The sequence below is a fragment of the Ambystoma mexicanum genome, chromosome 3q (genome assembly GCF_040938575.1).
Source record: "Ambystoma mexicanum isolate Mex_15411 chromosome 3q, UKY_AmexF1_1, whole genome shotgun sequence".
NCBI classification, from domain to species: domain Eukaryota; kingdom Metazoa; phylum Chordata; class Amphibia; order Caudata; family Ambystomatidae; genus Ambystoma; species Ambystoma mexicanum.
The window spans coordinates 856,214,370-856,231,780 of record NC_090926.1 but is presented as its reverse complement, the minus strand read 5'-3'; the positions used below and the strand labels follow the sequence as shown (position 1 = coordinate 856,231,780).

The window sequence follows — 17,411 nt, the reverse complement described above, 5'->3', positions numbered from 1 at the left end:
GTCAGGACACTATGTAGTAAGAACACTCGCAAAATTTGGTCCATATTGGGGAAGGCGAAGGGGAAAACTTTACCTAGTATGGTTAATCCTATAGGAGAAGATAAATGGATCTCCTTTTTGGAAACGAGAAATACGGGGAGCAGCCGTGAGACTTACATCCCCAGGGCTAGCAAACCCCCTACTCCCCCATTCTCTATTTCTGTGGAGGACTTGCAGATAAGAATTAAGGCTTTAAACACCTCACGTGCTCCAGGACCTAATGGCCTCTCTAATATGGTGCTGAGGAGTAACCCCCTCTTTTGGGCAAACTTCTTGAAAATACTGTTTGATAAAATACTACATGAAGGTAGTATACCGACATCATGGCAGGCAGCCATCATCATACCTGTCTTTAAGAAAGGTAGCAGGGCCGACCCTACGAACTACCGGCTCCTATCTATGCTGGACTGCTCCGGGAAACTGTTTGCAGCACTTATTCTGAAAGAATTACTATTATGGGTAGAGAAAGCTGGGATCTTTGATCAATTCCAAAGTGGCTTTAGAGCAGGCTTTTCCACTTCCAATAACATATTTATCATGGATACTTTGAGAAACAAGGCGTTATCTCGTTCTAATCCCCCTCTATATGCACTATATATAGATTTTAAGGCGGCCTTCGACTCGGTCAATCGCTCCCTTCTATGGAACAAACTGAGGAATCTAGGCTGCCCTGAACCTCTATTGTACTATTTGGAGCTATTACACTCAAAAACACAGTTCAAGTTAGGCTGGATAATCTGGGTTCGGTGACCAAACCCATTCCTCAGAGGCGAGGAGTAAAGCAAGGCTGTGTTACTGCTCCAACATTGTATAATTTGTTTATTTCTGATATACCCAAATGTCTCCTAGGGACTAATAATTGTCCCCCTAAGATAGGTTCCTACCACTGCCCACTTCTAGCTTATGCAGACGACTTGGTGATCATGGATCACACTTTTAGTGGTATCCTGAGATCAGCCAATCAGCTATGGCATTATGCAGAAAGCAATGAACTAGTTATTAACAACAGTAAGACCAAGTTGTTGCTATACACGGCTGGCAGAGTGGCTAGACCAAGAATGAGGATGGGAGTGAACGAAATTGAATACACGCACATGTATAGATATCTGGGGGTAGAATTCGATAAAGGAAACTATTTCACCTGCATCCAGGAGCGCAAAACAAAAGCTGCTCAACTTACAGCTTTAGTTTATAAATTCACATGAGAGCAATGTGGATTTTCAATATGGGCAGCACGTCAGCTATATATTCAATGTCTGGCTCCTATGGTGACGTATGGCTTAGACCCACTGATAAATATGAATTTAGGATGGCTACAACTGATAGAGGGTAAGTTCTGGAGGAAAATCCTCGGCCTTCCGCAATGTATTCCCATGGCTATTATTAGGCTTGAGATGGGAATTTTTTCCCTTAGAGCCATGGTAATAAGAAAGAGGATGGAATTCCATATTAAGCTCAACAACAAACCAACAAACAAACTATTTCAGACAATCAGGGAAGACTGTGCGGCTGGTAGACAGGCTAAATTTGAAAATCAGATTCGGTCCCTAACTGAAGAAATCAGTTGGTCACCTGAATGGGGCCGGGAAAAGGAAGACCTGATTACCAGCATGCGCAATCGCCTTAATCTGTGGGACAGGCAGAACAATTTTAAACACCTTAATAGTCTGAAAAGTTATAGCTTTATTTTATTTAGACTTTACACCTATGGAAAAGCGCAACTTTATTTAAATCAGTGCCCATCAGAGCATCTGAGGCGGTTTATCCTATTAATGCGCCTTAATTACTTGCCGATTCTATCTACCCAGGGCCCTGTACGGGGGTTAAACCTAGCAGAAAGATACTTCAGGATCTGTGACCTTCCTACTGAACCTGAGACGGCTCAACACGTGTTGACGAGCTGTGGTAGGATGAGAATAGAATACAATAAGTACCTGGGCGAATTTGTCCACAATACAGACTATATGGGCCAAGCAGACTTTTGGAAGCAATGTGTTAACACAAATAACCCTAAATTGCATTTAGCACTTTATCAGGTTTGGCGAGTAGCAGTTGCTCTCATGAAATTAAACCCAAGGGGGTCTTTCCCCAATAAGTAAATGACATTGTGTTTTGTTGTGCAAATATGAAATATTGTATCTTAAGTATGATTCAAATTAAGATGTTTTCTCATTTCTTTTAGATCTCGACCCAAATCCTTATAAATTAACTATCCAGAAATTGTACCAAGGATTTTATTAAGATTCGGAATCGTATTGTATTTTACTATATTGTATTTTGTATTTTAGATATTTGATGTTAATTTATGTGTAAAGTTTTTTACATTTGTTTAAAACTATCACATTAAATAAATAAAAAAAAACATTTATGGTTTCTCAATCTTGAAGGTCATTCACATTCCTGACACTCACTAACCCTGCGCATCAACAGTTTGTTTATTGAACAGCATGCACTTCATATACATTTCACTCAAAATCCTTGGTCTCCTTCAAATCAATGTCAAACCCAACTCGTACACAAAATACCCTTTCAAAAACAATCTATATACATATGGTTAGTACCAATTAGGTTCTCTTTAAATTACTCCATGTGTAATGCTAAATAAAAACTACTAGCCCTAACCAGTAACGTAACATTTTCTCAATTTGTTAATCTCACCAAGGTAAATGCTTCCAAATTTAGAATCCTCCATTACGAATGATTTTTTGGCCATTGAGGAGTCCTTAGTCAATATGTTGTAAAAGTTCACTCCATCAGTATTCTAAAAAGCAAACGAGACAAAATGTGAAAAACAAAGTCAAAATGTGGGCTATGCTTTTTTACCAGACAATAACATTTTCTAAAGATTAAGCACATACAAAGCATTCCCAGTGGTTCAACACAGCTTTCCTACAATCCACTTATTCAGGATTGAAAGAAAAGGCCCAGAAGTCCATCGGAAAGTGCTGGGGGTCTCACTAAGAGAGGGAATGAAGCCAAAAAAAAGACAAATCTCTCTAACCGCCCTCCCCACCCCCAGACTAGGGACAGGAGTATCTAATCCACTCCTGGATCTCTCTCTTGATGCAGTCGGTCATACTATCCAGAGAGACCATCAGCATTCTTATTTTGGGTACCTGACTGTGCTTAATAGTGAAGTCAAAGCTTTGTAGGCTTATGGACCACCTCAGCAATTGTGGGTTTTCTCCTTTCATCTACATGAACCACCTTAAGGGTTGATGATCGGTTTGAATCTTGAAAGTAGTTCCACAGAGGCATGGTCCAGATTGCTTCAGAGCCCACACAATAGAAAAACATCCACGTTAAAAGTTTGCTCACCTGCTTTCCCTATGTCAATTTGCTACTAAAAAAGCAGATGGGCTGCTCCCTGCCTTTGCTATCAAATTGGCTCAAGACTACTCCTATCCCTGAGTTGGAAGCGTTAGTTTGGACTAGGAAGGCCCGAGTGTAATCTGCAGCTCTCAGCACTGGAGCTTTACAGAGGGCATCTTTCAGCCCCTGGAAGGCAATTTCACAGTCCTCATTCCACTTGACCTTTTTAGGGTACTTGAGAGAGGATATGGTATTCAGAGGAGAAGCTATGGTTCCATAGTTCGCAATGAAGGTCCTGTAATAACCAGTATGTCCTAAGTGTGCTCTTAAATGAGTTTGAGTAGTTGCAGTGGCCCAGACTTGTACAGCCAGTACTTTTCTGGGTAAGGGCTTGATCTCCCCTCCTCCTATCTCATTACCAGAGTAGACCACTTTACTCTGATCAACTTGGAACTTACTTGCTTTTATGGTCTGACTGGCCTGTTGAAGCGCCTGCAACACATGTCCCAGGTGGTGAGGATGTTCTTCCCCAGGTAGGGCTAAACATTGCTATGTCATCCAAGTATGCCATGCAGATGTTCACTAATCGATTCAGAAAATGGTTAACCATTCTCTGGAATGTGGCAGGTGCATTCTTAAAACCAAAGGGCATGACCTTAAACTGTTGCAAGCCTCCTGGGGTTGCGAATGCCGTCTTCTCCTTGGACTGGTCAGTCATGGCAATCTGCCAATAACCACTTGTCGGGTAAAAAAGTACTGATGAATTTTGCTGACGCCAGCTTCCACCAGTTCATCTATACTTGGCAAGGGATGAGCATCAGTCTTGGTAAATTCATTGAATGCCATATAGTCCACGCAGAATCTAAGTTCTTTAGTTCCTACCTTTGGCACTAACAACTGGGTTAGCCCATGGACTTGTGAAATGTTTAATCACTCCAAAGTCAAGAATCTTATTGACCTCTTCTTTTATGCGATTCCTCACATTATCTGACATCCTGTAGCCCCTGCTTTTTACAGGTACACCATCACCAGTGTCAATGTAAGGTTGGCCAAAGGGGTCAAGCCTGGTGTACGTGAAAAGAGAGGGTCAAAGTGAGTTAATGCAGCCTTGCTGCACCGTCAGATTAGTAGAGAGTTTCACCCCTTCTACTGACCCATCTGAAGGGTGTCCCCTTAGAAGATCTGGGAGAGGCTCACTCTCCTCTTTTTCTTCTTGATCAGAAACTAAGAGCAAAGCTCCATCTCTGGTCTGGAAACATAAGCCTTCAGAAGGTTGACATGAAAGACCCTGTGGGCCTCCTTGGGGTTGCTCAAGTCTATCAAATAGTTGACCTTCCAAGTATTACTATAACTTTGAAGGGTACTGTCCATTTGTCCTGTAAGGCCCTCTTTTTTACAGGGACCACGATGAGAACCTGTTGGTCTGGAGTAAACTCCACCATGTTTGCTTTCTGGTCGTGCCATTGCTTAACCAGCTTTCACATTCTCAGTAGCCTCGGTCATCATGAGTGCCATCCTCTGTCCGAGGCCTAGCACAGTCAGTAATCCTTACTGGCTTCAAGGAAGGAGCACACTCTCCCGAACCTCCTTGATCAGGGCCAAAGGGCCTCTGACATGATAACCATAAAAGTAACTCAAAGGGGCTAAAGCCCACTCGAGGTTAAGGAACTTCTCTGTAGGCAAATAGAAGGTATGGCAGAAGAAGCTCCCACTTTCTCCAAAGTGGTTCTTCAAAAGCTCCAATCATGCACTAAATTGTTCTACTAAACCTCTCTACCAACCTATTTGTCGGAGGGTGGTAGGCAGTTGAGAACTTTTAGGTGACCCCACAGGTTTTCCACATGGCCTGCATGTAGTGGTACATAACATCTGCCCCCCTCCCCCCCAACTCCCCTGTTGGATACAACCTCCTTAGGAAATCCTTGTGAAAAAAAAATACCAAGTAGGGCCTTAGCCACTGCCTGAGAAGTAACAGTTCTCATTGGAATTTCTTCAGGGTACCTGGTGGCATGGTCAACCACAACCAATATCAATCGGTTGCCTGGAGATATTTGAGGGTCTAGGTGACCAACAATGTCAATCTCCCACCCTCTCAAAAGGAACTCGCACTACTGGGAGAGTCACTAAAGGTGCCACATTGTTGGCTCCACTCTTGCCAGATAACTGGAAAGTGTGACAACTCCTACAGTTTTGTTCGATCTCTGCACCCATCTTGGGCCAGTAAAAGTACAATAAGATCCGCTCCTTGGTCCTCTTAGAGCTTAAGTGACCAGCCAGGGGGACTTCATGTGCTAACTGTAGGAATTTGGGTCTCAACTCCTGGGGTACTACCAGTCACCCGAGGTCTCCTGGAATATACTCCATAGGCTCACTATAGAGACGTCCATCCTCAGAGTATAGCCTATGCTTCCCAGGGTCCTGCCCTTCACCCTGCGAAACTGCCTGCTGATGCAAACCTTCTAGAGAGGGATCATCTCTGTCCTTGATGTTCCACCTTCTACAAGCAAAGTCTGCATCTCAGGATGGTCTTGTGGATCCAGATCTTCTAGACGGGGTTGAATGGCCTCCTCCGCGGACTCATCAGAAGAGGGTTCTTCAGGGGATTCCTTTGGCACCAACTCAGCATCAGCTGGTGGTGGGGTCACAGAGGTGACCTCTAGGTCACCAACAGGAACCTTTTTCCTTATGGATTTCTGGGGGCCTTCTTTCCTTTAGAGACTATAGGTTTCCACTTGGTCTCAGTTAGAAGATCTCTTAAGGTTGCCTCTCTGGCTTTCCTTGTCAACTACCTTCTCTTCTTAAAGGGGTTGTGGGTGTGATGGAGACTACAGCTAAGGCCTCCAAATCATTGCCCAACAGTACCCTTCCTGGTACTTCTGACTGAAAACTTACAGGTATCTTTACAGTCATCCCATTACATTTATGATAGCTGGCAGTACTGGGCACATTTGGACTGGGCCTCCTGCTAACATGGCAAGTCTTTTGGGACCCTTTGCAACTTTCTCAGGTTGAAAGAAACATTCTTCTACCACAGTTATACTGGCCCAGGTGTCTCTAATGGCAGGGGTGTCCTGACCATTTACAAGCACAGTTGGCCTCATTACGAGTCTGCCGGTCCGGAAACAATGGTGGTGGTAAATCCGCAGGTGGGTGGTGTCACTCCCGCCAGGTCCGACCTGCCAGGTGTAACGTCACCCGCCTGCAGGCGGAAATGGAAACACCGGCTCAGTCATAGACAGAACCAGTGTTACCATGGTCCACATTCCCATAGAATCATATGGGACTCTATAGGAATGGGGAACAACACAGTTACTGCCTCCGGAATTATCGGCACCCAGGGTTGTAATTATCCGGTGTTACCGGGTGGTCCGGAGGCGGTGACTGGCAGCTACCTGCTGGTTTTTCCGACATGGTTACTGTAACGCTCACCTGATTCCCGCAGAGGCGCCGGTCCTGACTGGGTGAATGCCGTATCTTCAAAGGTGATGTGTAACACACGGTTGGCTCTTTGGGCTGGGCCTCTGTGCACTGTATGTCTGACTCGAAGAGTAAGATGTCTGCAGATAGAAAATATGGGATTAATGAACTGGGGTTATTGGGTGCCTCTCTCCTCTTCCCTTTCTCTTCTCCTGTAGAACCCCAAAGGTTAACGCCCTCACCTTAGGTAAGTGAACGCCGAGCTCTCCATCTGCCTCGGGGCAGGGTGCCGTAACCAGTTTCTTCACTGGATAAGGGTGCAGGCCTCTTGACCTCAGAGGACTGCTGTCCGTCGTTAACTGCACGAACGGTAAGTTCTGGGCACTTCAAATGTCTTAAAAGTCTTTTGTAATGATATCTCTTGTTTTGCAGGGTTCCGGCGATGGCGGATGGCGGGCTGATTAGAGTTGAGGATCGAACCCGCGTGAGGAATAGAAGCGCCTGGAAGCACGTAAGTAAGCGCTTGTAGCCTGCTTCACGATGCGCACTAACTGTCCCTTTTATCTTGCAGGTACAAGTTCGGAGCTTTAGAGAAGCTGAAGGGTGCTGGAATACCCACTGGATTCGGCGTGGGAATGAGTAATGGCACGTGAGTAATAAAGTTGCCCAATGTCTTTAAACGCACCTTCTTTTATCTTTCAGATGCGGGATGCAGCGCCGAAGGCCTCCGGAGCGTGCGAAGAGCTGGTAAGCTTTTGTCTTTCAGATGCCGGAATGCAGCGCGAGGCGTTGGTGACAGCCGATGGACCAGGTAAGAGATGCGCTGCCACTGAAGACCGTAGTGCTAACCTGTTCTTTCTTTGTCTTTACAGGTGCTGCTGAAGACTGGATTCCAGGATGGTAAGCCTTTGTTCCCTTAGGCCCAGGATCAGAAGCAGAAGACACGATGAGCGTTCTGCTGCAGAGAATGCAGAAGGAACAAGTTACTTACCTGTAACTGTTGTTCTCCAGCGGGTCTGGCATGGATTCACATGCTCATGAATATTCCCCGTCGTCAGGCTGGGAATCCTCGGTAAAGAAAAAACCAGTATCAGTTTCGTTTCTGATCTGTCTTTCGTAGCAGTAACCAATCACTGGTCTCTGCGTCATACTGACCACAGCCAATGACTGCCCTCTACCTAAGCACCGCCTCTGGCAGCCATCTTCAGATTTGGAAGCACGTGAAGTGGCAGTATGACCAAGTGAAGAGCCGCAGAGGGGTAGGCGGGAGGGTTCGCATGTGAATCCATGCCAGACCCATGCTGGAGAACAACAGTTACAGGTAAGTAACTTGTTCCTTCTCCAGCATGGGGTCTGGCATGGATTCACATGCTCATGAATAAAGAATACATAGCAGTACACACATGCACAACCACGGGAGGTGGCAAAGGCTCAACATTAAGCATTACATCAAACTCAACATTAAGCATCTTACCTCCTCACCAGGCTCACCTCAGGTGAACAGGTCGCGCAGCACTACTTGGCCGACCCTGGACTCCTCCCTGGAATCCCGATCGACGCAGTAGAATTTCGTGAAGGTGTGCGTCGACCTCCACGTAGCAGCCCTGCATATGTCCAGCAGGGGCACACCAGAAAGGAACGCCGTGGTAGCTGCGATCGCTCTGGTGGAATGGGCTCTCGGACGGCCAGGCAGCGGTCGGTTTGCCAACCGATGACAGTACATGATACAGCCGGAGAGCCATCTGGAAATGGAAGCCTTCGAGAGAGCCTTCCCCTGATTGACAGGTCCAAAGTTCACAAAGAGTTGCGACGTCTTCCGAAAACACTTTGTGCGGTCCACGTAGAACTTCAGCGCTCTAGCCACATCCAGCGAGTGCAAAGTCCTCTCAGCCGGCGACGAAGGCGACGGGAAGAACACAGGCAACACCAAGGGTTCGTTGAGATGGAAGTCCGACGGTACCTTGGGCATGAAGGAGGGGTGCGTCCTGAGCACTACCCTCGTGTCGTGAAAAGTCAAGTACGGGGCCTTGCAGGAAAGGGCCTGGATCTCTCCCACCCGTCGTGCGGAGGTGATGGCCACAAGAAACGCTGTTTTCCACGACAGAAACTTCAACGGGGCCGAGTGCAGAGGCTCAAACGGAGGTCCCATGAGCTTGGTCAGCACCACGTTGAGCTCCCACGCCGGGGCCAGAGCCTTCACCGGCGGGAACGATCTGAACAGTCCCTTCATGAACTCTTTCACCAGACGATGAGACCACAAAGACGTCCGCCCCGTGGTTCTGGTGTATCGGGAGATCGCAGCAAGTTGAATCTTGATGGACGCGTGTGCCAGTCCAGCTTTGGCCAGCGTCAGCAGGTACGGCAGTACCTGGGGAGCCGTAATCCGCAGAGGGTTAATCTTCTGTGCTTGGCACCAGACAGAGAACCACTTCCATTTGTGTCCGTAGCATTTAAGAGTCGAGGACGCCCTGGCCTTTGCAAGAACCTCTCTGCAGTCGGCCGGTATGTTGCATCCTCCAAACTCTAGTGCTGCAGGAGCCAGGCCTGCAAGTTCAGCGATTTCGGATCGTGGTGGAGGATGGCGCCTCCTTCCCTGGAGAGTAGATCCGCGTCCACCGGCAGCTTGATTGGCGGGGACGTTGACAAGTCCAGAAGGTCCGGGAACCATATCTGCCTCGGCCACGCAGGTGCGACGAGGATCATCCTGCACCGTGACCTCTTGAGCTGGTTGACGATCTGGATTAGCAGTGGCAAAGGAGGGAACGCGTAGAGGAACAGGCCCTCCCAGGGGAACGAGAAAGCATCGCCCATGCTCCTCGCCTGGGGAAAACTGCTGGCGAATCTCCGGCACTTGGAGTTCGTCGCCGTCGCAAACAGGTCGATCTGGGGTGTGCCCCACCGTCGGAAGAGGCGATCCACTAGATCCTGCCGTAGTTCCCACTCGTGGCACGAGCGCAGCTCCCTGCTGAGTGAGTCGGCGATGGTGTTTTTTATCCCTGCCAGATGAAACGGCACCAGAAACATCCTTTGGGCGACGGCCCAATGCCACAGGTCCTGCGCCTCCTTGGACAGTGCTGGGGACCTGGTTCCGCCCTGTTTCCTGATGTAAAACATGGTGGTGGTGTTGTCGGTGAAGATCCTCACCACCTTGCCCTTGAGGGACGGAAGGAAGGACCTGAGGGCCCAGAACACTGCACGGAGCTCCAGGACGTTGATATGGAGGGACTTCTCCGTCGGGAGCCAAAGGCCTCTCGCGTGCAGATTTTCGGTGTGCGCTCCCCACCCTTCCAGGGAGGCATCCGTGGTCACTGTCTCCTGGTGGTCTGGGGTCCGGAAGTCCATGCCCGCCGTCAGATGCGCGCGGGTGCCCCACCACCGGACTGCTCGGCGGAAACTCTCGTCGAGTGTGATCCTCTCCTCGAAGCCGCCCGTCGTTTGGATCCAGCGCGCGTCCAGGAACTCCTGCAACGGGCGCATCCGGAGCCTGCACATGGGAATGAGGTAGATGCAAGAAGACATCATTCCGAGGAGGGACTTGATGGACCTCACCTTGGCCGTGTCGGAAGCCAACATCCGCTGTACCTTGCCCAGGATGGACCTGGTCCTTTCCTCCGACGGGGAGGCCAGAAGGGACACTGTGTCGAGCTTCGCTCCCAGAAACAGTGCGTTTTGCGCGGGTACCAGGTGGGACTTGGCGTAGTTCACGGAGAATCCCAGGTCCGTGAGAAGTTGGACGGTCCTTGCGGTGTGCTCCACGGCGAGCTCCCTCGTCTTGGCTCGGATGAGCCAGTCGTCCAGGTAGGGGTAGACGTGGATCCCCTCGCGGCGCAGCTGCGCCGCCACCGGTGCAAGGCACTTGGTGAATACCCTGGGTGCCGACCGTAGTCCGAAGGGGAGGGCTTTGAACTGGTAGTGACGCCCTTGGACCACAAACCTGAGGAATTTTCGGTGCCCCTTTAGGATGGGAATATGGAAGTAGGCATCCTCCAAATCCAACGACGACAGGAAGTCTCCTTCCTCCAGCTGACCCAGGACGTGCTGGAGGGTGACCATCCGGAACTTCTGCGCCTTGATGCATTTGTTCAGACGTCGCAGGTCTAGGATGGGGCGCCATCCTCCCGTCTTCTTCTTCACGAGGAAGTATCTCGAGTAAACTCCGGAGCCCCGAAGCCTCTTTGGGACGAGTTCGATTGCGCCCTTCCTGAGCATCGCCCTTACCTCCAGGAGAAGCTGAGAGACGTGAAGCTCTTTCCTGGCCACGGGGGGGACGCGCGGGCACCTTCTTTGAAACTCGAGCGCGTGGCCCCGGGCTAAGGCGTCCAGCACCCAACGGTCGGTGGAGATGGACTCCCACACGCTGACGAAGCTCGTCAGCCGGCCTCCCACCGGGGTGCATCGGTGGGGGCCCGACCCCACGGTCGGTTCAATCCTGTTTCGACGAGGCTTTGCCGCTTTGACCTCCTTGGCGACGACGGCGGGGTCCGCCAGACTTGCCTCGTCCTCTGTAGGCCTCCTGAGGCGACGAGCGGGCCGCTTGACGGTAGGTGGAGAAACCGCCGCCGGAACCTTTGGAGGCGCTCTTGCCTCCGCTGCTCCGAAAGGGCGTCCGTCGTTGCTGCAGAACCCCAAGGGCCCGGGCCGTCTCAGTGTCCGCTTTAATGGCCTGAAGGGAATCGTCCAATGTTTTCCCAAACAGGTTGTTCCCATCGAACGGCATGTCCAGGACTCTGGTCTGTACGTCTTGATGGAAGTCCGTAGCCTTGAGCCATCCACGCCGCCTAAGGCACACACCGTTGCCCAACTGGTGAAATCCAGTGTCGGCGATGTCCGTCGCAATAGTGATGGCGTGGTCCGACGCCACCTCACCTTCCTGTAGGATCTCCAGGGCATCCGCCCTCTTGTCGTCCTGTAGGAAGTCCAGCAGGGGAGCCAGTTTGTACCATAGCTCCCTGTCGTAGCGGGCCACGATAGCCAAGGTGTTGGCCGCTTTAATCGTCGTCGCTGCAGACGAGATGACCCTGCGTCCCATAGTGTCCAATTTCTTTCCCTCGCCGTCCGGTGGGGAAGTCGATGTGGAGGCCGCACCCCCCCCCGCTTTCTTCCTGGCCGCCGCGGAAACGATGGAGTCCGGGGTAGGCTGCGCCCAGAGGCACAGGGGGGCCGCGTCCGGGACCCGGTACTTCTTCTCGTACCGGTCTCTTCTAGCTGGCGTAGTGGAAGGGTTCTTGAGGAGGGCGAGGCCCTCATCCCAAATGTCGTCCAGTAGAGGCACCGCGAGGACCGTCTTCCTCTTGGCCTCGCGCCGTTGATAAAGGAATCCTTCCTTTTTCTTCTCCTCAGGGCAGAGTTGGAAAAGCTCGGATGCCCTGGCGATCATGGACTGGAACGAACCAATCTCGTCGGGCGGAGAAGCCCTGGTGGGAGGTGACGACGGTAGATCCTCGTCGTATACCTCGTCGTCCGTACCCGTCGCTGCCGTGTCAGTCCCCGTATCATCCCCTCGGGTGGACGGGGAGGAGGGCTGGACGGTGCGCGACGGCTGAAAAGGAGGTGGAGGGTGAATCCTTCTTTTCTTGGGCGGGGGAACGCCAGAAGAAAAGAACGGGAGAGGTTCTTCTGTCGGCAACGGTAGTCTCGTCCTTATCTCTGAGCATAAGGACTGTATAGCCAACAAAATGGCCGCCGAGTTGTCCTGCGGCGCTGGCAGAGGGGAATCCGACGGGCGATCAGGGGCCCCGTCGGCACCCTCGACGATGTCGTCGTCACCCGCGTCGGGATCCATCCCGACGGGCCGGTCTTCTTCCACGCCAAGGCCGTGGCTTAAGACCTCGATCAGCTCTTCCTCCGAGGTTGAAGCCGAATCTACGACGACGTCCTGCCCCCCCTTTTTCTTCCCCGCCGGGGATTTCACGGGGGTCCTATCGATGGGCACAAAAGAGGACTCCCTCCGAGGTGGCAGGGAGACTCTGAGCCCCGAGGTCGCCACCACTGGTGTAGCCTCCACAGGCTGAGCCAGGGTCGCCGTGACAGTATCGATAGAGGGCTTGGCCGGATGGATTAAGGCCTTCACCACCTTAGGTGCGCTCACCGCCTTATCCTTGAGGGGGGGGACACTGCCTCGCTCCCCCTCCGATGGGGCCTTCGAGCTCGACCAGGGCCTCTCCAGGAGCTTTGCCGGGTGCTCGCCCTTCCTCTTACCCGACCCAGAGCGTTGGCTCGTGGTTGAAGGTGCCGGGGAGGGTGCGCCCTGCCTGGCGCCCGTAGAGCCCGACCATTCGGCGCTCCCGGTGCCAGCGGACTCGCGGTGCTTGGCCTTGTGTTGGACCCCCGTCGCCGGGGCGTCCTCAAAGGTCTTAGAAGACCGCTCGGATTTCTTCCTCTTCTTCTCGCCTGACGGGCTCTTCCCTTCCAGCCAGTTGGCGAGACGTTGATGGCGGTCCTTCATGGTCCGCTCCGACATATTGCCGCAAAACGCACAGTCCTTCTCCACGTGCGTCTTGTCCTCATGTAAGCAGTAGAGACAAAAGGAGTGATCGTCCTCCTTAAAGACGTTCTGCAGCTGGCATCCAGGGCAGACCCTGAACAGCTTTCCGGGCGTCGAGCTTCCCTTCTCCTGGGCCATGTCCGGGCCTGAGAAGCTTCTGGAGTCCTCCAAAGCGTAGCTCGACGAAATCTTCACCCTTGAGGGGCGCAGACGAATCCGACACGGGTCCCCGTTGATCGGATGGAGAGTCGGTGGAGCTTGAGGCTCTTTTGACCGAAAAAACGAAGTTTTTGAGCAAAAAACGTGAAAAAAATAGCACTAACGCTCGAGAGCAATAGCACGAGGATCCCAACACATGAACGTGCGGTAAAAATCTGAAGATGGCTGCCAGAGGCGGTGCTTAGGTAGAGGGCAGTCATTGGCTGTGGTCAGTATGACGCAGAGACCAGTGATTGGTTACTGCTACGAAAGACAGATCAGAAACGAAACTGATACTGGTTTTTTCTTTACCGAGGATTCCCATCCGGACGACAGGGAATATTCATGAGCATGTGAATCCATGCCAGACCCCATGCTGGAGAATAACGCAAAGCAAGATTCATCCATCGGGTGTGGTTTAAATAGCCTCCTGTAGTGCTTAGGCATCTCCTTCCACAGCCTCGCCTAGGTGAGAAAAGAGTTCCTGCTTTCCAGAAGAGTTCCAGTGTTCTGAACCTAGGGAGTGGCTCCTGCCCCACCCAACAGGAAAAGTAGTCCCAAACAGAAGAGGATCAGGGGCTCAACTGGCAGGTAAGTAAGCAGCATGGTCTGCTGCAGGTAAGTCCACCCAAGCATTATGAGCCCGGCGCTTCCAGCGCTGGGACTGGGCATCTTTATGAGCCTGGTGCCACTGGCGCCAGGACAGGGTCCAAAAGGTCCCAATTGGGACTGGCTGGCACTCGGAACCGGGGTTGTGGGTCTGCTTCCAAGGGAGTCGGGCAAGTCCTGATCTTTTGGAAGCAGAGATCATGACAGTTACCGCCGGACTCGTAATGAGGCCCACTGTCTTTGTAATACTCTTTAGTATTATCAGAAATGGAAATAGACCTCAATGTTCTGTTGTTCCCACAGTCCCAGAGATACTAAAGAAACTCTAGCCTGAACACCAATGGGTTCTTCAGCTTGAGGGTGAAAGCTAGCCCCTGCCATTGGTATATCCACATCATGTGTGAATACTAAGCAGACAGAGAAATCCCTGAAGGTTTACTCTTACATCTGAGATCTTCTTTCATATGGTAACCAGACCCACAAACCACACATTTCCCCAAATGTCTTTTGGAATGGGGGTTTCCGATAACCACCTTCTGGTTTCGGCCCAAAGGTTTCACTAGCCCTATAAGGTTGTTATGGGGAATATTTACTCTTATGTGTGTGCCCCTCCTTTGGTGGGGATTTTTTTAATGTTCCTCCTCATCCTTTTTATGCCTTTTCCCTTCCTCTCTCTTGTGAGGAGTCACAGAATCATTGCGAGTAGCCCTGCTGGTCACCCACAAGTCAGAAGCACCTGCTAGCTTTTTGGGGTCCAGTTCTATAGAGTAAGCAGGACGCTGTTTTAGCTCTGGGGAACAGGCATAAAATAAATAAAAAATAAAACTTTCCAGCATGAAGAGACTCCTCATGCCTTCATACGAGCTCACTTTGTAACCCTTAATCCACCAATCTATGTTTTTCAGGCTTTCACATACCCAAATGGCCCACAAGTAAAAAGCTCTCTTCTTGTGGTCCCTAAACCTCTTTGGGCATCGGGAAGGGGTCTTCCCAAACCGGCCTACGAGAGCAGTTTTTACCAACTGGTAATCTTGTTTATCAACATCATTCAACTTAATCACAGCCATTCTGGGGGAGCCTAGAGATTATCAATGGAACAAACTAACTTTCACAAATACCTCATACTTTCTATGTTAATTCAAACGTACTCAGCCAATCAAGAATATCAGTTGTCACATCATACAAATTCACCAAATCGTTGGGGAGACTATGCTTCCTGCTTCTGGAGTGGTCTGGCAAAGAGGATTCTGAAATAGAAGTGGAATCAAGGGACAACGTTTTCATTTCTAGTTCCTGCTGCATCTTCATTTTCTCCATCTCTAGAACCAGCTCAGCTGTCATGTTAGGTACAGGTAGGAGTGAGGTTAAAGGATTGGGAGGTGGATCAGCAGTTCCATTTTCCTCCATCTCATCTACCTCATGTTCTGGAAGTTGTGGGCTAAAAGATACGCTTTGACCATCATTATCTTCTAGATGAATTCTGGAAGTAGGGATTACAGGCCTACTTGCAGTTTGGTAATCCAACAAGTTTTGGATTAACTCTGCTTTTTTTCCTTTTGTACTAAGACATCTATCCTTACACATTTCTTTCATTTTTTCAACAGTAAGAGGCATAAGAACTTCTGCCTGACAGTTTTCCATAGTGGACATAGTTTTAGTACTTTACAGTATAGGGACCTTGAGGATGGATGCTTTAAGTTCAATATAACCAGGAATCAATGTAATCCAATTTACACACTTCCCACAACGTGTAACAACAGTTTTAGGGGAGTTTTGCTAATGTCCTACTGGTAGTAAGACTTTAGTAAGCTATCCCAGTGGTTTGTATATCTAAAATTCTTAGTATCAGTCTGTACTAACTCAGGACCTTGGTAGAGTGGCAGACCAGTCAGGCTTATCTTAAGAGGATGATGAGCTGTAGGTAAATACACTGAACCTTAGTTAGACATGGACATCCAAGAAACTCTTACATTTATAATTCATATACAATTATATATTTAGTATATGTACACCAGAATCACTTTAAATTATTTAGACGTTTATACTAGAACACTTCGGAATACTTGAAAATACACTTCAATCATTTTTGTGTTTGTCTGCGGTAACGTGTAGCAACATTTAGAAAGGTAAAAGACAGTGTTATTGTTTCATCGGTTATTATGCAAACCTGCAGTTTTTAACAGTTCATGCAGTAATACATGTACTCTGTGTTAGTTAAGATGTTCATAGTAAAGATAAATCTTCCCGACATGGGTCACCCCAAAATTTTTGCTTTTACTGATGGGTTATTTTTCCTCATACCTCTGACTGGGAACCTTTTTCCACACTCACAGAATCTTACTCTTTTTATGGGTGTAATTTTTAAGACACGCCATAGTGTCTTTTAAAAGTGATCCTCTTTTACAACCGTTTGGCATTAAGTGCCTATTGTTGCTGGTTTGCCCTAACTACAGCTCCCAAGAGTGGAACAGATCTTTGGATCCCTTTTACATTTTATTAAGTGAGACCAGCATCCCCCACCTTATGTGGAGTGCCTGGGAGATACTGAGTATCCCCTTTCTCATTTTAAATGTAACATTTATGTTACAAGGACAAACTTACCTTTAATGGCTGGTGGCAGTGAACGTTTTTATGAATTCAGTGCACCTTTACCGCAGGCTATTTGCACAGCTCCGGTAAAGTGACCCATGGGTGCTCATTTTACCAAAACGGTCCCCGTCTTCTTTTTTCACCATTGTAGTGTACCTGGTCCTTTCTTGTTCATTCCCCTGAAATCCACGACGGGAAATTCCTTTGTGTGATTTTTATGTTCGGCGGGAGTCCTGTTGACTCCCTGCCCATGATCCAGAGTGTCTGAAGTCAGGAAGCGAGGGAGGAGTCCAAATATCCGCAGCCCTTCATCTTCCAGCCTGACTGAGAAACCAGTTCAAACTGGAAGGCTGGCTGTCCTCACAGGACTGCCAACCCCCCCCCCCCAAAGTTTGAATGCTGCAAGGCTGCTTGATTGGCTGGGTTCCTGCATAAAAGTCAGATCCTGGAAGCTGAAGAGGTAGTCGACCACTGGAACCAAAACCGAAGAGGAAGATAAAGAAAGCGCAGCTGAGACAATTTCCAGTAACTGGCGAGTCTGCTGTGTAACCAGAGCCTGCTGTAGCCCTTCCTTCTAATTGACCTGGGGACTCCGATAACAATGACTCCGACCCAGAGCCTGGTGAGACCCACTAGACTCAAGAGGACATGCATTTTGAGCCATCCCATGCAGTGCTGTGACCTTGCGGGACTGCAATACCTCAATACCCTGGGATTCACGCCATTGTGCGGTGCACAGTTTTCAGAATTCAGAATCTCGTGG

At 49.6% G+C, this 17,411-nt stretch overlaps 1 protein-coding gene across 1 annotated transcript in view; it reads right to left on the bottom strand.

The window, feature by feature from the left end:
- The window catches only part of SCPEP1 (serine carboxypeptidase 1), a 682,231-nt gene that overhangs the window by 98,933 nt on the left and 565,887 nt on the right, over positions 1-17,411 (bottom strand). The window contains exon 9 of the mRNA XM_069654950.1: positions 2,698-2,800. Within this exon, the coding sequence (XP_069511051.1) occupies positions 2,698-2,800 (103 nt within the window). The remainder of the gene's footprint in view (positions 1-2,697; positions 2,801-17,411) is intronic.